The sequence below is a fragment of the Peromyscus leucopus genome, chromosome 16_21 (genome assembly GCF_004664715.2).
Source record: "Peromyscus leucopus breed LL Stock chromosome 16_21, UCI_PerLeu_2.1, whole genome shotgun sequence".
NCBI classification, from domain to species: Eukaryota; Metazoa; Chordata; class Mammalia; order Rodentia; family Cricetidae; genus Peromyscus; species Peromyscus leucopus.
Genome location: NC_051084.1, coordinates 37,202,935 through 37,226,447, shown reverse-complemented (window position 1 = coordinate 37,226,447; position 23,513 = coordinate 37,202,935). Strand labels below are relative to the sequence as shown.

Below are 23,513 nucleotides of genomic sequence, written 5' to 3'. Positions count from 1 at the left end.
CCTGGTCTGCCAGTTACTAGCCAGCGACTATAAACTAATTGTCTCACACCCTCACCCCCACTTCCAGGTTCTCTATAAACAAAATAAGGAGTCTTCCCGTTCCTCAAAGAGTGAAACATAACCCCAGTACTTCAGAGGTGGAGGCTGAATGAAGGGTCAGAAGTTCAAAGTCATCCTCAGCTATGTAGTTGGAGACCAGCTTGTGATACTCGAGACTCTATTTCAAGGAAAGAGCTGGAGAGATGGCTCAGTGGTTAAGAGCACCGACTGTTCTTCCAGAGGTCCTGAGTTCAATTCCCAGCACCCACATGGTGGCTCACAACCATCTGTAATGAGATCTGGCACCCTCTTCTGTATATATAATAAATAAATAAATCTTTATTTAAAAAAAAAGACAGGTCACGCACATATATAAAATAAATATTAGAGAAAAGAAAGAAAAGGAAAGAGCAAAAAAAAAATTATCGGCAGTGGTGGCATATGCCTTTAATCCCAGCACTTGAAGGGTAGGTAGAGGTGGGCAGATCTTTGTGAGTTCAAGGCCAGCCTGGTCTACAGATTGAGTTCCAGGATGGCCAGGGTTACACAGAGAAACCCTGTCTTGAAAAACCAAAAAAGAAAGGAAGAAAAAGAAATACAGAACTACTCACTGGCCCAGAAGTTCCAGTCATGAGAGAGAGATAAAAATAGCGTCTGTCCAAATAAAACCACACGTGGCAAGTCCACAACAGTATTACCTGTAGGTGATGTCTGTCCCTGGATGAGTGGATGAAACCACGTGGTTCAGGTATATGATGGGCTATTTGCCCATCAAAAAAGGAGTAAGTGCTGACTCAAGCTACACACAGAGACCCTCAAAAACAGCATGCCAGGGCCAGCGAGATGTCTCAGCTCTGGTAAAAGCACTTCCTGAGCTAACCTGCTGCTGATCGCGGGGACCCACATAACACCAGAAGGAGAGAACAACCCGCGGTTGTCTGCAGGATCCCAGTATGTGTGACCCCCACAGGTTGAAGGGGAAATTAAGAGGAGACTTGTTCAGTCCAACATCTCAGGGTTTCATGGCTGGCTCTCCTCTGCCACTGTTTCCCTCTCCCGTCTCCCCGCCTTGCTATATAGACCAGGGTGGCCTCAAACTCACAGAAGTCCAGCTGCCTCTGTTTCCTGCGTGAGTGTTAGGATTAAAGGCATAATTGCTGCACCCAAATTCAGTACATGTCCAGGGTGGTCTTGAACTCCCGATCCTCTTGTATCCTGGAAGGCGTTAGAATTTCAGGCATATATTCTAATGCCTCGTCTTCCTTTTGCCTCCACCATCCTTCTACACAGCACTATCACCGTCTGTCTGAAGCTACTCTACCAGGAGTCATTCATTCCAGAAGTATTTATTGGATACCCACAAACACTGGGTCACACTGTTCCAGGCACTGGGGCTCAGCGGTGAGCACCCCATCCCTGATTTTTTTTTGTCCTCTTAATTTGTGACTGCCTCACCTGGGAGTGGCCCATCTGCCCCTCCAGGAGCCTCCACACTCCTGTTCACACCCCAGAGTTTGCCTCAATCATTGTTGACTGGCTGGATTTTATCCCTTGGCCATTGTCTGATGGAAAGGTGTGGTCTCTGGCTGTCACCCACAGCCCCAAGCCTGACAATGGGTCTCAGTCCTCCGTGATCAGGTCAAACTTTGATCTAGGGAAGGCCGACAGTATCTCGTGCTGGGACAGGCATTCTTTCCTCTATCTCCTCCCAGGACCTTGCTTTGTGCCTTTTACGTGTTCACCCACCAGGGCTTCCAAGGTCTCTCGAGTGCCTCTTCGATACGTGACTTCTGAGAACTGGGACTTGCAGGAGAACTGGGGAATCGCCATCTTTGAGGTTGCCAGTCGAATCTAGAGACTTCCTGTTACAGTTGGGGAAACTGAGGCGTAGACTGGGTTAAGGATACATCCACGAGAACGGGCAGATTCTAGACGAACTCCTCAGACTGGAGAAGCAAATTGCAAGTTCAATTGTGTATCTATATTATAAACTATATTATAAACACTGTGAGTAGTTGGATGGTTTTGGACAGTGTTCCCAGTGCGTTGTCTTTTGCTAGTGCTGGGGTCTAACTGGCCTGGTACCTGGAAGACGGGCATTGTAGCACCGAGCTCCCCACACTACTCTCTTATGGAGGCTTCTCTGAGGGCTGGGGGGTTAATATCACACTGAGGGACAGGGACTCTGGTGACAAGCTCATGATTGGACTCTGACGCTGCTTAAACCCCATTTGCTGGCTGTGCCTGGGCCACAGAATGAAGGAGAGAAAATGAAGTAGATGAAGGGATTAAGGATTAAATCACAGCCTGCGGTGGTGGTGCAGGCCTTTAATCCCGGCACTCAGATCTCGGTGAGTTCGAGGCCAGCCAGGGCTACACAGAGAAGCCCTGTCTAGAAAAACAAACAAACAAACAAAACAAAACAAAAACAACAACAAAAAAGAATTAAACACCCTACTCATGTTTGGTAACACCGCTTTTGTGTTTTTATTTATTTGTGGTGCTAAGATTGAATCAATTTCCTCTTTTTACACAGGCAAGGCACCAACCTGCACTCTGAAGCTGCCAGACTATTTTAAAACACCAAGTCCCAAACACAAGAAATAAATCCCAGCCCACAGAGGAGTGGGACCTTGGATCTGTTGCCTGACTCCCCCCCTCCCTCCCCCCCACCGGGGGTTGGGTGAGCCTTGAGACATAATCTCTGAGCCCCTCTGTTGGATCAGAGGGTCAGCTGACGGGAAGACAGTCCTATTGTATGTAAAAGACTCTTCATTAAGCTTTCTCTATTCCAACTGTGCCAAGTGGCAGGCAACTTAAGGCCTCCCTCCGGGGGAAGAGAATCTCAGCAGATCTTCCTCCTGTCAGTGCGGCCCAGGAAGGCCAGGCACAGGGCTCGGAGACAGGTGAGTGGCCGGAGGCATGAACTGTCCTGTCTTTGCTGAATGGAACCTGGTGATTCTCCTGGGAGGTGGGTGACTTGGTTTAGGGGGGAATTAGGCCCTTTTCTTTTTTTTTTTTTTTTTTACAAAGAAGACATGACCAGGTACAAGGCCTCTGTGCTTTAGACACACCCATGGCTATACCACACAGGAAAAGAAATGCAGAATGAAGGAGTTGGACTCGAGGCCATATGGGCTGAGGGGCTGAGGCTGGGAGACATGGAGAGACTGGAGGCAGTCTGGAGGTTTCACTCCATGCAATGTTAGTCTGTGTTCCAGGCTGTTCTCTCTCTCTCTCTCTCCCTCTCCGTCCCCCTCTCCCTCTCTCCCACCCTCTCCCTCTAGGGTTTTTTTGAGACAGGGTTTCTCTGTGTAGCTCTGCCTATCCTGGAACTTACTCTGTAGACCAGGCTGGCCTCGAACCCAGAGATCCTCCTGCCCCAGCCTCCCCAGTGCTGGGATTAAAGGCGGGCGTCACCCCCGCCTGGCCCAGGCTGTTCTCTTTCACTGCTGCTTCTTTCTGCTGAGGAGACCCTGGCTGTGACTTCCACAGTGCTCCGGGAACGTCTCCCTTTGCTGATGGTAGAAAGAGTCTCTGACTTGGAGTCTGGGGGCCTGGATCAGAATCTTGGGGTGATTGCTCAAACTAAAGAGACCTGTCTTTGTAGATAGCTCGACCCAGACCCTGGCTCTCCCCTTGCTGATGGCATGGTCTGGGGCAGTGAGACAGTCCACTTTCAGAACCTCGGTGTCCTCATCTCACGAGGGGGCCAGTCCATTTTGAGTACCGTTGGTCTGTTCATTCCTTCTCCTAGACACTTTGTGACAAACCTGGTTGGGGGGTGAGAAGGTGTAGATGGAGGGGTAGGGGGGAAATGTCACTTGGTCCACTGGAGTGTCCAAGACGCAGCACTGGATTAGGCAGGGTGGACCCACCTCCAGTTCCAGGCCAGCCTGGGCCACAGAGTGAGGCCCTGGATCAAACAAAGCAAAGCAAAGCCAAACCAAACAAAACCTGAAATGTGGTAGTGTAGGCCTGGAATCCCAGCACTTGGGAGACAGAAGCAGGCAGATCGGGAGTTCAAGGCCAACCTCAGTTACATAGCGAACTTGCGACCAGCTTTGGTTACATGAGACCCCCATCTCAAGAAACAAAAAATGCAGTTTGTTTTGGATTGAGACAAATATTGATTGTCATGTAGCCACAGAATTCACTTATCAGTAAGGGATATGGGAACTCACTGAGTCTGAGAGAGAGAGAGAGAGAGAGAGAGAGAGAGAGAGAGAGAGAGAGAGAGAGAGAGAGAGGAGAGAGATTTATTTGAGGTAGAATTGGAATGAAACTATATCAGAAACACATTTCTTACACCCAATACATTTCTTATACCCACTTCAGAAAGAATGCTTGCATCCTTTATGGTGTGTGTACATGCTTATGTATGCAGGTGTGTGTGTAATCCAGAAGTCAGCCAGAGCATCACCTCCGGTGGCTTTTATATAGTTTTGTTTGGTTGGTTGGTTGGTTTTTGTTTTGAGCCAGAGTCTCATCACGTAGCTCTGGCCGGTCTGGAACTCACACATAGACCAGGCTGGCCTTGAATTTATAGAGATTTACCTGCTCTGCCACCTGAGTACTGGGACTAAAGGGTTGTGCCATCACGCTGGCTTGTGTATTTTGTTTTCTGCCTTGGTATTAGAGACAGGGTCTGTCGCTGGACCTGGAGCTTGCTGATTTGACCAGGCTGGCTGGCCAGGGAGCCTCAGGGAGCCACCTCCCCAGCGTGGGGCTTACAAGTATATGCTGCCAGCCGCCAGGCCCAGCTCTTTTTTTTTTTTTTTTGTCTTTTGAGACAGGGTTTCTCTGTGTAGCTTTGGAGCCTGTCCTGGAACTCACTCTGTAGCCCAGGCTGGCCTCAAACTCACAGAGATCTGCCTGCCTCTGCCTCCTGAGTGCTGGGACTAAAGGCGTGCACCACCACCACCCGGCCTTTTGTTACTTTTAATCCCAGTGTGCACCAAGTGTGAGAACCAGAGCTGGAGAATAGGTGCCCATGCAACGCCCTAACCCTGGACACTTGAGATGATCTGTGCAAGGTGGAGTGGAGAGAGCCTCGGAGTAGGGAGCCAAGAGACACTGTGCGATCTTGTTTGAGGCATAGCGTGCTAGAGGGAGGAGCCTAGGTCCTGACTGGTCCAAGGAGGAGCCTTGGCCAAAAGTCTTGGCTAATATCAGAACCGTCGGGGAAGCCACACATGTCCTTGTCCTGAAATTCCAGCCACTCAGAGGCACACAGAGTTTTGTTTTGTTTGTTTGTTTGTTTTTAAGAAAGGGGCTGAGGAGATATAGCTCAGTAGAGCTCTTACCTAACTTGCTTACAGTTCTGGATTCAGTCTCCAGTACCTAAATAAATTAATATTCCAACCGACCACCAGGAAATTTATGAGGAAGAAGGACAAATTAAAGAGGTGTGACTTTATCCTGGGATCCTGTCTGTCCTGTCCCCAGAGTCCCTCAAGGGGTTCTGATGTGCATCCAGGTTTGGGGTGACTAACTTCAGGTAGTGGGTCCCAAGAACCCAGGGACATTCTTGTGTACAATTCTAAACCAGGTTCAAACCTGTAATCTCCCCACTTGAGAAGCTGAGGCAGGAGGATAGTCACCAGTTTGAGACCAGCTGGGGTTACACAGAGAGTTCAGGCTAGCCTGGGCTAGAGTGAGACCCTATCTCAAAAACAACAACAAAAACCAAAACCCACCAAACAAAACAACCGCATTTTGGGCTCACTGGGGTTTCTGGTGTTCATGGACCTGGAGTTACTTCTTCTGCATCCCTCATCTAACAAAGATGAGGCGGGATGCAGCTTTAGAGAGAGCTCCTTATTTACAGACCCCAGGACTCTAAGCAGAGAGTGGGGTCCAGCGTCCTTCCCTCAGAGCATGCTAAGGCTCAGTAAACTGTCACAGTGTGACCCTGCGTGATAAATGCGTTGGCAAGTCCCCAAAGCTTGACGGACACTGAAGCCACCCTTGGAGAAAAAGAATAGAGGAATTCGGTGTGTGGAAACTTCCGGGGTAATTTTGACCACTAAGTATATCCCACCGTATGTTCACAGATGGTCCTGGGTCTTGACACATAGGGAGAGAAAACTCACACAGACACACAGACAGACAGACAGACAGACAGACAGACACACACACACACACACACACACACACACAGGTATTTCAGTTTCTAACTAGTAACCTTTTTTAAATTCTATAACAGATTCTTGTTTTATTTTGTTTGAGACAGGGTTTCTCTATGTAGCCCTGGCTGTCCTGGAACTCACTCTGTAGACCAGGCTGGCCTCAAACTCACAGAGATCCACCTTCCTCTGCCTCCTGAGTGCTGGGACTAAAGGCTTACCAAGGCAATCTTTAGTCTTTAGTAGAGTAAATGAATGTGTATTCTTATTTCCTTTTTTTTTTTCTCTTCTTCCCTCCATCCCTCCTTTGATACCTGCCCCCCCACTTTGAGACAGGGTCTCACTGTGTAGCCCAGGCTGGCCTCAAACTCCCAGAGATCCACTTGCTTTTGCTTCTGAGTGCTGGAATCAAAGGCGTGTACCACTATGCCTTTTAAAGGTAGTTACTATGTAGCCCAGGCTAGCTTCAAACTCATAATCCTGCTGCCCCAGCCTCCAGGACGCTGGGGTTACGGTAACCCCCCCCCCCCCCCCCCGCCACACACACACACCCCGGGCTCTTATTTCTATTATCTGAGGAGACTGGAAGCATTGTTCCACATGGAGATAAGAACTACAGGTCCACCTCTCAGAGGTCCCTTTCCACTCTGTGCAGGGCACAGCCCTGGTGGGGCATTGGGAGGCCTGGATTTCCTGGCCAGCCGGTAGGGTTAGAGAATTCACCTCTAGGTGGGTGGTTCCCTCAGCCACCCGTGGTCAGAGGTTGCTCTTTATGGAGAGGCAGTTTCAGCTCTACTGGCGGTCGGGACTTCCTCAAACCCTTCTGTGCTACTGAAAATGTAAAATTTCACCCTGCCTGGTGGATCGTGCCTTTAATCCCGGCCGGCACTCAAGAGGCAGAAGCAGAGGCAGGCAAATCTCTGTGAGTTTGAGTTCAGCCAGCACTGTGCAGAGAGAGCCTGTTTGCAATAATCTAAACGAATAAATCAAGTTCAGTTTCTTTGGGCCCCGCAGAATGGAGTCCCTGCAGCGGGGCCCGTCCCTGAGTCTTTCGAGGTGCGCTCACATTGAAATGAAATGGCCTCCTGGCATCCCCAGTTTGGAAGTCTACTGGGATGGTGAGTTCTATGAGCCACTGTGCTTGGCTGACTGACCTGGATAGAGCAGGTGTTCCACGGGCATCTCTGAGTCAGAGAGAGACAGAGAGAGAGAGAGAGACAGAGATAGAGAGAGACAGAGACAGAGAGAGACAGAGACAGAGAGACAGAGAGATTCTCTAGGGGTAAGACTGCTTACCTAGCATGTTCATCCTCAATAATGTAAACAAACAAACAAATATATAAATAAATAAATTCAGGGAAGCCCGCCCATGGAGAACAGTTTGTAATTTCCAGCATATGAACCAGAATTACAGGAACCAAGAATCATCTTGGCTTCATGTAAGTCAATTCTTTTCAATTAATTTTTTTCAATTATCCCTCCCACCAGACACACACACACACACACACACACACACACACACACACACACACAGGGTTTCTCTGTGTAAACAGCTCTGGCTATTCTGGAACTTGAGTGTTGGACCAGGCTGACCTCGAACTCACAGAGCTCTGCCTGTCTCTGCCTCCCGAGGGCTGTACATGCGGCACCCCCACAGCCTTGTGAGACAGGCTAGCACCTTGCAGAGGCTAGCCTGATCGCCATCACTGCATTAACGGGTGGTCGGGGAACACACCTGCAATCCCAGCGCTCGGGAGCCTCAGGAGTGTGCGGCGGTGGTTATTCTCAGGTGTGTAGTAACCGAGTTTGAGGCCAGCCTGGGCTCCATAAAACCTTGTCTCAAAATAACAGGATCAGCTCCACCCTCCTAACAGCTGGGAGGAAGAGGGGGCTAATTGCTAATTGACACTGAGTTCAGGTAAGTTCATTAGCTTCCTCGGGGCATTCATGTGACAGATTCCAAGCACTTTGTCCTCATAGTGTCTGTAGTCATGGATCCAGCCACGTCTGAGCCTCAGGCACATACTGAGGGCCAGGCACATGGAGTTCGTTGTCCTGGGTTCAGACAGTCCTTGCTCTGGTGCAGTGGTGCGAAACCTTCCTGACGCCGTGACCCTTGAATACAGTTCCTCACATGGTGGTGACCCCCCCAACCATAACATTATTTTCGTTGCTACTTCATAACTGTCATTTTGCTACTGTTAGGAACTGTAATGTTAATAACTGATATGCAAGCAATCTGATAGGTGACCCCTGTGAAAGGGTCGTTGGACCCCCCAAAGCGATCAGGACCCACAGGTTGTGAATGGCTGGCTGCTCTGGTGGGTCTCATGTGCGGCCATCGCGTGGTGAGGTGGAGGGGCTTAGACATCTATGAGCTAACGGAGGCAACACAAGAAGCTAGCCCAGCTCCCGTCTCCCCGGCATGGGCAGGGCAGCAGGATGGCCCAAGCTTCATCTGGCCTGTCTGCCCTGAGGTAATGATCACCCCGTGTGGGGAGCTGACCGAAGCAGTCAGGTGTCTCAAGGCCCTCCTTATCTCTGGACTTGGACCTCTCTGGGGCTTCTGGCACACACCCTCCAGAGGCCTTTCCCTATCTGTGTTTCACACAAACAAGCGCAGGATAGGAGATGCCATCCCGGGGCGCAAACAGAATAGCCTGTCCCCACAGCATTGTCCGGGCAGGATTAAGAGGCCTACCTGGACATTTCTGCACATGTATTTGTGTTTGTCTAGACGGCTCCGGTTGTGAAGGGTTTGGAGGGGGCAGATAAGATATCCACCCCCTCAACGTGTGTGTGTGTGTGTGTGTGTGTGTGTGTGTGTGTGTGTGTGTGTGTGTGTGTAGGTCAGAGGGCAGCAGTGGGTGTAGTTCCTCAGGCTCTAGCCACCTATTTTTGGTGCCAGCGTCTCACTGGTTTGGAACCTGTAGGTTCAGCGTGGCCGGTCATCCGGTGAGACCCAGGGACCTGCCTGTCTCTACTTACCCAGTGCTGGAGTCACAAGCACAGGTTACCAAGCCCAGGCTTTTTTTTTGGGGGGGGGGGGTTTGAGACAGGGTTTCTCTGTGTAATTTTGGTGCCTGTCCTGGATCTCGCTCTGTAGATCAGGCTAGCCTCGAACTCCCAGAGATCTGCCTGCCTCTGCCTCCCGAGTGCTGGGATTAAAGGCGTGCACCACCGCCCGGGCTTTTTTTTTTTTTTTTTTTTTTTTTTTTTTTTTGGTTTTTCAAGACAGGGTTTCTCTGTGTAGCTTTTCGCCTTTCCTGGAACTCACTTGGTAGCCCAGGCTGGCCTCGAACTCACAGAGATCAGCCTGCCTCTGTCTCCCAAGTGCTGGGATTAAAGGCGTGCACCACCGCCCAGCCTTTTTTTTTTTTTTTTTTTTAAATTAATGTGGGTTTTGGGGATCAAACTCGTGTCTTCGTGCTTGCAAACAGAGCTGTCTCCCCAGCTCCCCGATTAGGCTTTAGCAAGCCAGCTCCGGCTGCTGGGTGGTTGACAGGTCTAGACTCCTCTCCGTTCAGGGAGGCCCTGAATTAGCATGCTCCCTCTGGGCTTTATCACCATAAAGGTCAAATTATACTCTCAGCTTCTTTATCTGTCTCAGAGGACTTGAGACAGAGAGAGAGAGGGAGAGGGAGAGAGAAAGAGAGGGAGAGAGGGAGAGAAAGAGAGGGAGAGGAGGATGAGGAGAGAGTTAAATGCATTCATTTGTGTGTGTGTGTGTGAGAGAGAGAGAGAGAGAGAGAGAGAGAGAGAGAGAGAGAGAGAAATGCATTCATCTGTGAAAAGTGCTAAGATAAACAGAGTCTGCCCTGGTTTTCTGTGGGTGATTTTAATTACACCCAGCCTCCAAAACAGAGCTGGGCATGCTCCATCTTCCCACCTCCAGTCAGTCAGCCTCAACCCTAGCCCCTTCATAAGCGCGTGGAGATGTGTGGTCAACCTGGCAGATACGGCTGAGGACCAAATAGGTCCTCACTTTCCTAAAAAGATAATAGATAGAAACCCCCCCCCCAAAAAAAAAGGAGGTGTGGGGGAGGTCCGGTGGTAGTGGCGCACGCCTTTAATTCCAGCACTTGGGAGACTTGAGGCAGGCGGATCTCTGTAAGTTCGAGGCCAGCCTGGTCTACAGAGTGAGTTCCAGGACAGCCAGGGCTACGCAGAGAAACCCTGTTTCTAAAAACCAAAACCAAAAAAACAAACAAAAAGGCGGAGAAATTGACACAAAAAGGCCTGAGATCACAGGGAATCCATGAAGTCTCCCCGGAAGCCCCAGTCCCCACAGACATCATCTGACTCTAATGTTACAATTCACAATTTAGAAAAGGGTCCAAGTCAGGCTGGAGAGATGGCTCAGCCGTTAAAGGCTAAGCTCACAACCAAAAATATAAGAAAAGGGTTCAAGTCTTGGTTCTGTAAACGACAGTACTTTCCTTTGTATCTTTCCCACTCCCACTCCATTCCTTTCTTTTCTGTTTTAAAGACAAGAGTTTCGTTCGGCCCAGGCTACCCTCGGATTCCTCATGTAGCCAAACAGGTGCTCCCTTTGATACCCTAGCCTGGGAGTTCAGAGGGAGGCACCCACCATGCCTGGCCTCTTCTCTTTCTGGAAGATCTGTTACTCCTGGAGTTAGAAATTCCAAAGGCCCCTCTGGTTACATTCCACTGCTGGTTAATCTTCTAAATCAGGCTTTGTTTTAAAAACGGATTGAATTCTCCTGTCTCAAAAATCGGCCTATTTTCTCTTGCCCGTCACCTGTGGAGAGGGAAGACTGCAGGAGGGATGCCCTTTCCAGGCCAACAATCTCGCGGTAGCTGGAGTCCCAACAATTCTTCTCTGAAGCTGGGGGACCTAACTCCTTCCCTGGGCTGGGTTCCTGTCCTGGGCCGAGGAGAGCGTTAGAAATACCTAGGTGCTCCTCCTACTGCTTATGGACTGGGCAGCGAGGTCGCGCCCAGGGATCCCCAGGGTCTGGACAAACCGCACTGGGCTCTTCTGCACCTGCTTGGAAGTTTATTTGAGTTTACTCTTTGGTTGTCGTTTTCCTTTTCTTTCCTTTCCTTCTCTGTTTTCTTGCTTTTTTGTGTGACAGGGTATGGCCCTGGGCTGACCTGGAACATGAAGCGATCCTCTGAGACTGGGATGATAGGTGAACAATACCATGCCACACACTTTATTGTCTTTGTAGTCCAATTTTTTTGGAGTTGAATAGAAGTATAAAGAGCTAGGGGGCCGGCCGGTGGTCCAGTACTCAGGAGGCAGAGGCAGGCGGATCTCTGTGAGTTTGAGGCCTGGTCTACAGAGCGAGATCCAGGACAGGCTCCAAAACTACACTGAGAAACCCTGTCTGGGGGGGGGGGGAGTTTTGGGCTGGAGAGATGGCTCAGAGGTTAAGAGCACTGGCTGCTCTTCCAGAGGTCCTGAGTTCAATTCCCAGCACCCACATGGTGGCTCACAACCATCTGTAATGAGATCTGGTGCCTTCCTCTGTATACACAATAAATAAATAAATGAATAAATGAATAAATGAATAAATAAATAGATAGATAAATAAATAAATAAATAAATAAATAAATAAATATGAGCTAGGGGTGCTGGGGACAGAGGGCTTGCCTAATTGCTGAGGCCCTGAATTTGATACCTGGCACTCCAAAAACAACAACAACAACAACAAAAAAAAAAAAACCCCTAAAGATGGTTGTTGCGGGTGTGTGGTATTGGCAAGATGGCTCAGTGAGAAAATGTTCCTGCTGCCAAGCCTAACAACCTGAGTTTGATATCGGGGCCCCATGTGGCAGAAGAAGAAACGGATGGCTCAGCAGTGAGGAGCATGTCCTGCTCTTCCAGAGGACCCCAGCTCAGATCCCAGCACCCCTGTCAAGTGACCCACAGCCGCCTGTAACTCCAGCTCCAGGGCATTCGGTGCCTCCGGCTGCTGGGGTCCTGCATGGACAAGCACATACCCACACTCAAACACACATATATAACCATAATTAAAAATAAAAGATGTTTGGACTCAGGATTTAACTTAACTGATGCAGCACTTGTGTGTACTTGCAATAGGAAAAGTGGTCTCTAATCCACACTCCTCTGGTGTTAGAATCAAACCCCAAGCCTCAGGCACACAACACAAGTGCTCACCATCGAGCTATATCCCCAGGTCCCCCAACATTTTATACAGACTAGAGTTCATTGTGAGCCCAGGGGCCTGCATGTCAGGCACTCTGGGGTGTGTGTGGAAGACACACTCTCCTTGATCTTGCCCTGAGGCCCTGGCATATGAATTTCTGGACATTAAGCACAGGCTAGACCATTTTAGTGCTTGTGAGCACCTGCTGCAGGCAGGGACTCTTCTAGGCTTTTGAAAACACATCAGTGAGCAATAGGTTCCTTCTTTGTGTTCGAGGCATCCTACAATGTGGCAGGTGAGGGGTTAACGCTGTAGGGAAGGCTGAGGAGGAAAGCTAGGGGACTGTGGCTCCCCTGAAGGATGTGGGAGAGGTTTCTGGGCCTGCTTCCATAAGAAGGTGCAATTTCAACCAAGGTTTGAAGATGGTGAGGGGTGAAGATGGATGTCGGGATGATGTGGATAAAGCCTTTCCAGGTCTGGGAAGCAGCCAGAGGCTGCAAGAAATAAAATCCAACACAAACAGCAGGAAGGGGGCCACCCAAAAGATAAGGTTTCTGAGAAAGGGCCAGAGGAAGGGAGGAAGATGCTCATTGTGTGTGGCTGCCCTGTGGGTGGGGTGACTTACCCCATCCCGGACCAGCTCTGCGCAAAGCCCTGGGCTAACGGAAAGCAGACCAATGTGGCTTGTGGAAACGGCTCCCAGCCCGGCTCTTTCACAAGTACGCATGACCTGTTTGTTGTCTCCTGGGCCTCAGTGGTCTGGATGCAAGGAGATGCCCAGAGCCTATAACCCCAACATTTGGGAGGCTGGAACAGGAAGATCTGGGCTAGCCTGGACTGTGTGATAGCCATATAGGCTCTGCCTCCAAATATTGGGCTGCTCACTGACCTCTTACTTGCTGACCTTGGGTGTCCTTAGTGACTGTAACAGTGCCATTAATAAGGCAATATGTATGGCATCTTTTTTTTTTAAGATTTATTTATTTATTATGTATACAGTGTTCTGCCTGCAGGACGGAAGAGGGCACCGGATCTCATTACAGATGGTTCTGAGCCACCATGTGGTTGCTGGGAATTGAACTCAGGACCTCTGGAGAAGTAGCCAGTGCTCTTAACCTCTGAGCCATCTCTTCAGTCCGTGTGGCATCTTTTGAGAGTAATTGCTTTTAGTAATGTGACATGTATGTGCGAGTGTGTGTATGCATATATGTGCATGCGTGTGTGCATATGTATGTATGTGTGTGAACATTTGTGTGTGCGAGTGAGTGTACATGTGTGTACATATGTGTATTATGTATGTGCATGTGTGTGCATGTGTGTGTTGATGTGTGTGTGTATGTGTGTGTGTGTGTACTGGGGATTAAGCATAGGACCTCACACTTGTTAGGAATGCACTCTACCACAGGATATCCCAAGCCCTTTATTCTTTTGAGACACCAGGTCTCCCCAAGTTGTCCAACCTGGCTTTGAACTCACTCTGTAGCCCAAGCAAGCCTTGAACTTTCAGTCCTTCTTCCTCAGCCTCCTGAGTAATTAGGATTATGGGACTAATGACACCACTAGAGGTCTTGAAACTTCAGGGTTTTTTTTTTTTTTTTTCTTGAGATGGGGTTTCACTATGTAGCCTAGGCTAACCTCAAACTCACCATGTGGCCCGGAACTCCTGATCCTTCTATGTGTACCTCACAAGTGTGAGATATTATGCTCAGCCTGCTAATGTTGAGACTTTGTGTGTGTGTGTGTGTGTGTGTGTGTGTGTGTAATTTCAGAGTAAAACTTGTGCGAGTTGGTCCCCTCCTTCCACCAGGCAGGTTCCCAGGGATCAACTCGGGTCATTGACCTTGGTGGCAAGCTCACCACCTCACTAGCCTGTATGGAGACTCGTGAACTTTACTAAAAGCAAAGTCATCTGACTTGGTCTGAGGAAAAGACAGGCAGGAGGTCAGGGAAAACCCTGTGAGAGCCAGGCCTGGAGCTCCCTGGAGAGGGCTTCCGTGGCCTGCACAAGGCTCTTGGTTGATCCCAGGCCTGCAAGTTAATATTTATTTAGTTTTATTAGGTGTGAAGGCCCCCTTTCCACTACACCACACAGGCTGCCTTGTGGGAAGCTTCCTCTGTGAGCAGCTAACTGTCATTTGTCCGTTGGGAAGGTTTAGAAAGTATTGTGCAAATACTTGGGGGTGAGGGTGTCTTTGTCCCCCCCCCAAAACCCCAAAACCTAGCAAATGTCTTAACCTTTGGATAATAGGGAAACTGGTGTGCTCTGACTCCACCGAGGAGCCGCTGGTGACCCTGTAATGGCACATGCTTTGGTTAGCTCCCTCTGGCTCTCCTCGCTCATGACAGATAGGGTGGTGGTTCTGCTTTGTTGTTTTAAGACAGGAGCTCACTCTGTAGACCAGGCTGGCCTCGAACTCCCGGAGATCCGCCTGCCTCTGCCTCCTGAGTGCTGGGATTAAAGGTGTGTGGCCTTATGCCAGGTAGATGTTTGGTTTTTCACTACCAGGACAGAGGTGAGATGGACTCGTTGGGAAAAATAGGACCAATGAAGAAAATCCCTTCCTCCTACAAAGAGAGCTCATGCAAGGGCCACAAAAATGGGCCCTAGGAGGTCTGGGGTCAGACTGCCAGACATCAATTCCCAATTGCATTTAAACGTTTTTGTGACTCAGTTTCCTTATCTGCATCGTAGGTGCGAAAATGATGCCTAAGGATTAGAGGGATGTAGTTTAGTTGGTACAACATGCAGAAAGCTCTGGGTTTCATCGTCAGCTCTGCACAGACTTTGTGTAGGCATGCGAGCCTGTAAGCCCAACCCTTGAGAGGTGGGGGCCGGAGGATCAAGACTTCAAAGTCGTCTTTGGCTACATTGTGAGTTGGAGGCCAGCAGAGTGGTGGTACCACCCGCCTTTAATCCCAGCACTCGGGAGGCAGAGGCAGGAGGATCTCTGTGAGTTCGAGGCCAGCCTGGTCTACAGAGTGAGTTCCAGGACAGCCAGTGCTACACAGAGAAACCCTGTCTGGGGGGGGGGGGGGGGGGCCGAGAAAAAGAAATGCAAAGGATCCTACATAAGCTCTATGATTCCATGATTGAGTTTTTTGTTTGTTTATTTGTTTTTTTGTCTTTTCTAGACAGGGTTGGTATCTGTAGCCCTGGCTTTCCTGGAACTTGCTCTGTAGACCAGGCTGGAAGACTGAGGTTTTAAACTAAACTACATTGAGCAAGTTCTTATTCACTCATAATGTTCTTTTCCTTCCTTGGTTAACCCAGCCCTCTACCTACCTCAACCTGTCTTGTCATTTTTTTTTTTCAAATAGATGGGTCTGACTGTGTGTCTCTAGCTGGCCTAGAACTTACTATGTAGCCCAGGATGTCCCCAAACTCAGAGGGACCTGCCTGCCTCTGCCTCCCAGGAGGCAGAATTAAATGTATGTGATATTAGGCTTAGCATGAAGATATATTGGTTTTGTTTGTTTTGTTTTTTTAAGACAGGGTTTCTCTGTGTTGCCCTGGCTGTCCTGGAAATCACTTTGTAAACCAGGCTGGCCTCAAACTCAGAGATCCGCCTGCCTCTGCCTCCAGAGTGCTGGGATTAAAGGCGTGCACCACCACCGACCAGCCTTTTGTTGTTCTTTGAGACAGGGTTTCACTATAGGCAGGTGGTCTCGAGTTCATGACAATCCTCCTGCCTCAGGTTTTAAGTGCTTGAATTACAGATGTGACCCACCGCACTAAAATCTGTCTTGAGGACTACATTTTAAAACGATCACCATCAGTCTTGCAATGATTCTCATTCTCTATTAAGATGCAAATGTTAGGGGTTGAGGATTTAGCTCAGTGGTAGAGCGCTTGCCTAGCAAGTGCAAGGCCCTGGGTTCAGTCCTCAGCTCTGGAAAAAAAAATGCAAATGTTGCCGGGCGGTGGTGGCGCACGCCTTTAATCCCAGCACTCGGGAGGCAGAGGCAGGTGGATCTCTGTGAGTTCCGAGGCCAGCCTGGGCTACAGAGTGAGATCCAGGACAGGCACCAAAACTACACAGAGAAACCCTGTCTCAAAAAACCAAAAAAAAAAGATGCAAATGTTGAACAAAAGAATCAGTTGGGGAGGAACGGGTTCGAGGTCCACTGTATGACATTGGCAATAATAACAAGGCACGGGTGTTTCGTGACTTACTGTACGATATCCACTGACCCATCACAAACATACTGCCTGCCCCTCCCCAGCTCACCGGGGAGTCTTCCTCACTTCCGTCTGTGCTTGTAAGCTCACTGTGAGTCACAGCTCGCTCACTGCCGGAGAATACAGGGTCACATACCTTGCTCGCAGAAAGAGCAAACTCAGAGTTTGAAATTCAGTTCCTGGGGAGTGCATTCCATGTTCATAGCATCATGGAGTTGAAAGGTCGTGAGTGGAGTCATTGTCCTTTGGGGGTCAATTGGATTATTCCCTTGAAAATGTGATCTGCTGGGTGTGACGGCTCATGCCTGTAATCCCAGCAGCACCTGGGAGTCTGAGGCAGGAGAATTGCTGCAAGTTCAGGTCCAGCCTGTGCTAAAGAGTAAGACCTTATCTCAAAAATCAAGGAAATACAAGTTAAGAAAATAAATAGGTTTTTAAAACCTCACTTCAAAACTGTGTGTGAAATAGCATGTTACTTGGCTCACCTGAGTAATTTCATGGTGCAAACATACTCTAAAATGTCACTTTGGTGAATATGATCATTTTTGTCAGTGGGTAAAGGAACTTACCACCAAGTTTGACGACCTGAATTCAATATCTAGGGTACATGATGGAAGGAGAGAACTGACTCCTGAAATGTGTCCCCTGACCTCCACAAGTGGGCTGTGGCATCCATATTTGCATGCGCCTATGCCAACACTCATGTCTCCTGCACATACACACACACACACACACACACACACACACTGCAAATTCTAGGGCCATGCCTTCACTGAATGTCAGCAGACACTAAGGGAGTGAGGTGGGGATTATAAGGGATGGGAAGACATTTGGGGTTCGGTGTGGAACCTGGGAAGTGGCGTTGCTTAAAAGCCATTGAGATGGAACCTGCCGGAAGGCGTTCTTCGGGGTCTGAGTCTTCAGTGAGCCCTGTGAACTCGAGTTCCTTAACTAATAGTGACCTCATTAGACAAGGTAGCAGCTGTGCGTGGGGAGGGCGTGTGCCAGCATTCTGGACACACTCAGTACACATTACTCCAGGTGAGCGGCTCTATATTCGGAAACTGTAATACACTTAGAAATTCCACAGACCCGTTCTGCCGGCCGACCCCACCACTCCCAAAGGAGAGCGCGCTCACCCCCTCTCTCTAGAGAGCTGCCCTTTGAGGCAAGCACATCCCTCCTTGGTCTTCTCTGAGGTAGGATGTGCCTTGGCGAATCCCGACTTGACTGAGGACGGGGCCTCCCCCTCACTCCTCATCTCCCCATCTGTCATTTTAAGATGTAGCCTCACATCTCTCCTGCAATCTCTCGTGAGTTTGTTGAAGTACGTCGTCTCCTTTTCCTAGCTCCAAGTCCTTGGGGAAAAACTTGAAATGAAAGGGACCTCACTTTTACCCCTGTGAGCTAACGTGAGTGCTTCCCGTGGATGTTCCAAAATCAAAGGACACTTCACTCGGGACAGAGCGCGACAGTTTTGCCCCCAAATATTCTTTCTCCTCAGCCTCCCTGGCTACAGTGATTCCCAGCTACACTGCTTTGAGGTAAATAATAGTAATTGTAGCTATTATTATTACTATGCTGAGGGCCAATCCCCAGGTCTCAGGTTGACATGCTCTGCCACTGAGCTGTGTTCACGGCCCTCACCACAACTGTTTTATGGGTGGTTTCTGAGAGCTCATCTCTGATGTGACCTCTTTATTCTCCTTGGGCCCCAGGTTGGGGGTGGTTATCCAAGGCTTGCTCTCTATTAAAATATTTTAATTAATTAATCAATTTATTTTTATGTGTATGAGTGTTTGGCCCACACACATGTACATGCATCACATACGTGCCTGGTGCCTGTGGAAGCCAGAGGTGGGCATCAAATCTCCTGAACTGGAGTCACAGATAGTCATAGCCACTATGTAGGTGCTGGGAACTGAACCCAACGCCTGTGGAAGAGCAGCCAGTGCTTTTAACTGCTGAGCCATCTCTCCAGCCCTTAAAAAAATTTTTTTAAGTTAACTTTTTTTTTTTTTTGAGACAGGGTTTCTCTGTTTAGCCCTGGCTATCTTGAAACTTGCTCTATAGACCAGGCTGGCTTCAAACTCAGAGATCCGCCAGCCTCTACCTCCTGAGTGCTGGGATTAAAGGTGTGAACCACCGCTGTCTGGGAGGTTAACTTTTTGTATTCTATCAAAATGACTTTGGGGGAGGGTGAGGCTGGGTCAGTCTCTACATGTCGGCTCCAACTCTCCATAACTCCAGATCCAAGGGATCCGATGATGCCTTCTTCTGGTCTCCTTGGGCACCAGGAACACACGTGCACATACATGCATTCTTGTAGGCACACACTCATACACATGAAAAACAAAAGTAAATAATCTTAAAAAAAAAAAAAACACCTTTCTGGGGGCTAAGAAGATGGTGGCTCAGTGGTTAAAGTACTTGCCTTGGACTCCAGAACTCGGGAGGCAGAGGCAGGCAGATCTCTATAAGTTCGAGGCTAGCCTGGCCTACAGAGTGAGTTCCAGGATAACCAGGGCTACACAGAGAAACCCTATCTTGAATCCCCCCTTCCCCCCCACACACAAAAAAAGATCCTGCCTCAGTGAATAACCTGAAGAGCAGTCAAGGAAGACAGTTGGTGTCAACCTTGAGCCTCCTCACCCTTGCATACACATGCATGAATACTTGCACACACATGCATGAATACTTGCACACACACATGTCCACATACAACCATCCACATGAGAGAAAGCAGAATCTTCTCGGGTGTTTTGTCAGGTGACTAATACGATAGGTAATTTTGTCCAATAAAATTTATGACAGTAGGGCTGGGAATATACTGTTCGGCCGAACAGTGTGTGCCTAGAGTGTGTGAGACCCTAAAGTCATTCCTAGTCCCGGGGTCCGGTGGGAGGCAGCTCTTCTCCAAACACGATCTTTGAGAAAAACCTTGTCTGGAAACTGTTGACCTTTTAAAATCAATAGCTAAGTGAGCTTGTGATATTCAAAACCATACCACCAAAAGAAAATCGGCATGAAGCTGGGGGCAGCGGTATGTACTTCCGGTACTCAGGAAGATTAGGAGTTCAAGGCCAGCGTTGGCTACATAACCAGTTCAAGGTTGGTATTAGCTACGTGAAACCCTGTCTCAAGACGTCAACAACTGCTCTGAAGCCAAGACTAGACCGGGTGAGACCACAATTACTCAGGCAGAACTTATCCAGTGTCTTGGGGGTGGGGGTGGGAGTGGGGGCTGGACAGAGGTATGCTGAGGCCATCCGCAAGCTTAAGTGTTTGGGAGGGGCAGTTAAAATCAAAGAAGGGTCAACAAAAGACACATCATTTAATTACAAATCAGAAGTAGCCAGTTTTTAGATTCCCTTATCGTTTAATGGGCATTAAGTTTTAATTTACTGTGAGTTGAGCATGCTGCTGCTCATCTCGAATCCTAGCCCTCAGGAGGCTGAGGCAGAGATGAAGAGGCCAGCCTAGCCTGCTGTATGGCAAGCCCAAATCTACCTTGGCTGCCATCAAAGAGACAGACTATCTCCTTGACTTTTGGTGTGTGAATTGCCGAGGATTGAACCAAGGACCCCTTGCATGCTAGGCAGACACCCTATGCTACATTTCTAAGTAGCATTTCACTAAATGAGTCTGTCCCTTTTCACGTTTGCCACGAAGACAAGGGGGTGGGGGAGCCTAGAGTCGAGCGTAAAATAAGAACCAAGCAAACTGTAGCAATTTTATTGGTCAATGTGGTCAGCCCCTGGAGATGGAAATGAAAAGGCCGTTGAAGAACGGTTTAATGTTCCGTGGTTACACGTTAAGGAGCGAGAACTTCCTTCTTCCCCCGTGACTGGCAATGCCAGGTACTGCGAGCTTAATTTTGGGTTCTTCTGAGCAGAGAAGGAAACAGGAGTGAGGTTGGTTTGTGAAGTCTAGACAGTGTTGTGTTATGGATAAAGCCGGGTACGGTTGGCACATACCAGGTTGAGTTCAGGATCCTCTTCGGATACATAGTGAGTTCAAGGCCAGCCTGAACTACCAGAGACCCTCACTCAAAAAATAAAAGACTGAGTGTAGTGGTGCATGCCTTCAGTCCCAGCGCTCAGGAGGCAGAGGCAGGAGGATCGCTCTGAGTCTGGCCAGCTGTGTAATGAGTTCAAGGCCAGTCACTGAGTTGAGAACTTGAATGTGGATGGATTGCTTATCCCAGAGGAAGCTTAGAATCTGCAGGAAGTGCATCTGATGAGCTACAGGACTGGCTGGAACCTACAGGCTATCAGTGGGCCTACACAGTGCCACAGAGTCTGAAGAAAAGCAACAAACAGTGACGAAGAGGGACCCAGTATGCTGGGTGCTGTGGGCAGTTGGCGATTGCTGGGGTCAGAGCATGGTTTCTGTGATCTCTGAGGTAGAGGACGACAAGGGATTTATCTTTCAAGTCCTTCCTGGAAAACCTCCAACTGCTGACCTTTCCCCCGTGATCACTCACTGATTTTTAATTAGAAAAGATAATTAATGATACACAAAAACAATTACAGACTAGCTTGATAGTGTGTCTTAGGAAAAAGGTTCGGAGCTTTGAAATTCAATAAAGACTCTTTTGAATCAGGATCTCTGGTAATACAGGAGGCCCCCCAAATTCTTCTTTGTTTTTTGAGACAGGGTCTCTCTACATAGTCCTGGCTGTCCTGGAGCTTGCTGCATAGATCAGGCTGGCCTTGAATTCACAGAGGTCCTCCTGCTTCTGCCTCCCAAGAGAAGCGATCAAAAGTGTCCAGCACTGCACTTGGCTGCCTTTAAACTCTTGATTCTCCTGCCTTTATTTCCAAATGCTGGGGTTATGGTCATTGGTTACCGTGCTCAGCCAGTTTTGAAACCCTTCTTTTCAAAGGGCCTACTTCTGCTCCCTTATGCCTGAGTGTTTCCCGAGATTTGTTTCCAATATTTTTGATACCTGTGAAACGATTCCTAAGACCCTGTCCCCTGTCACTCAGGTCAGTGATATTCAGCACCTGGCTCTTATGTGGCTCTATTTAGCCCTTGAAAGTTCAATAACTTTGGGGTTGGCATGCATTTTTGCTTATTTGTTTGTTTTTCTTGCTTTTGAGACCAGGATCTCGGGCAGCCCAGGCCCGCCTTGAATTGGCTGTGGACTTCTGGTCTTCCTGCTCCTACTCCCTAAAGGCTGAGCAACGATATTTCAAATTCTAGTAGATTCAAGGTAATAGTCATTTAAATTGTCCCCTGAGTTTTTTCCAAAAAAAGTAATGAATGGATTTAAGAGCTGGGTATGGTGATGCACACTTGTAATTCCATCACTTGGCAGGTGGAGGCAGAATGGCGGAGAGTTTGAGGTCAGCCTTGGCTACATGGTGAATTCCGGTGAGTTGCAGGGTAGGCTATGTATGGAGACCTCATCTCAAAAACAAACATACATCTAAAATCAGAAAATCAGGAGGGGGTTTCCCACCAAGGCAGACTCAAGGTAGGTAAAAGACCCCTTTTAAAGGGGCGATCTTTAACAAATGTCTCAGCTTCAGCAATGATCAAACTAGTCTCGTCCGCAGCCTCGGGTTATTTAGAGCGAATCTGTCTTTGATCAGCCTGCATGGAAATGTTTAGCAGATACCCCTAAGCAATAAAGACTTGCAGAAAGACTTCCTTTTCACACACCAGTCTTATTTCCTCTTCATTGCTCACCTGTCTCTGGAGTCTGGTTCCGGGCGACTGTGTTCTAGAACGGGTCTGGCCACTGACACCAGCAGTGTGAGCGGAGGGCACTAGAGACTCGGGAGCCTTCCAGGTTATGGGAGGCAGTGGCAGGAGGCTCGGAGGCTCAAAGTCATCCTTGGCTACACGACAAGTTCAAGGCCAGCTGGGGATACCCCAGACCCTGCCTCAATAAATATATAAGTAAGTAAATAAATAAATAATATTCCCATGACTCAGAGACTGGAGGTGGGGGTTGGGGGGAGTCTCCAAGTGAGAAAAATCCCCCGATGATCATTTTCAGGCGCAATTTCTCTTTCTTCAGGTTTTACTTCTGTGGCTGAGATAAAGTACCCTGACCAAAAAGCCACTTAGGGAAGAAACGGTTCCTTTCAGCTCACACTTCCAGCCCATTGCTGTGAGGGAGTCGAGGCAGCGTGAGCGTGGCGTCTTCTACTCTTCCCTGGCACCCCAGATCTCTAAGCCAGGGCACTGCGCTGCCTGCCTACCATGGGCTGTGGGCTCTTCCCACAGCAAATAAAAGAATCTAGACAATCCCTGCAGGCCCGCCTGTGGCCAGCCTGATCTGGCGATCCCTCACTGAGACCCTCTTCCCACGTGATTGTAGGTGGTGTGGAACGGACTCTCGACTTCTAATTGTCTCTGAGGTGCTGTGGGAAACCTACTGAAGGCATTAACAGGATCTTTTGTTTTGTTATCAGGAGTTAATAATTGAAGGCTAGGATAATGGAACCAAAGATGGGAGTTCCACCAGATACTAATTTTCCACCCGGGGCGTGTGCCAGGTCTGCGTGCGAGTTGGTTATTACAGTGCAGGCCTCCCTGGCTCTGAGAGGCTTCTGAAGAGAGTCGGTTGTACGCTACTGTCTCATCAGGGCCCCTGAGCTGTTACATCCTGAGGCCTGTCCTTAGCAGGAAGCCCAGAACACGGGAAGGGAAACTCCTCCCCACTGTCAAAGCATGGCCAAGGGGTAGGAGCATGAAATAGAAAGCAGGCAAGAATCCGAGCAGCCTAGGAAAGACACCCCTGAAATGGAGAGTGGCTGAACCTTCAAACAAAGAAGGGGAAAGCTGCTGGGTAACCCACCCTTCCTGTGAGACTGTGGCACAGGGCAGCCCCCAAGCTCACTGGGTGCTCTCTCCAGGGACAGGGAAAGCCTAGTCCTTTATGTACAGGAGTATGTGTGTCCTGTGTTTTTATATCCCATAGCCCTCAGAGAGGGGAACCTGCCCTTGTTCCTGATTTCTGACTTACCCAAGGCCAGAAAGATCTAAAACATAATGTCAACATAAATAAAAAAA

At 48.8% G+C, this 23,513-nt stretch overlaps 1 protein-coding gene across 2 annotated transcripts in view; it reads left to right on the top strand.

The window, feature by feature from the left end:
• The first annotated feature begins 2,860 nt into the window (after positions 1 to 2,860).
• Positions 2,861 to 23,513, top strand: part of Srgn (serglycin) — a 36,471-nt gene continuing 15,818 nt past the window's right edge. The window contains exon 1 of one of the 2 annotated variants that reach the window (XM_028886190.2): positions 2,861 to 2,945. Coding sequence is in view for 1 of the 2 variants with exons in the window: in XM_037199645.1 (XP_037055540.1) it covers positions 21,851 to 21,863 (13 nt within the window). In the remaining variant the exon portion in view is untranslated. Of the gene's footprint in view, positions 2,946 to 21,835; positions 21,864 to 23,513 lie in introns of those variants that run through there. The other variant, XM_037199645.1, reaches the window with a different exon arrangement.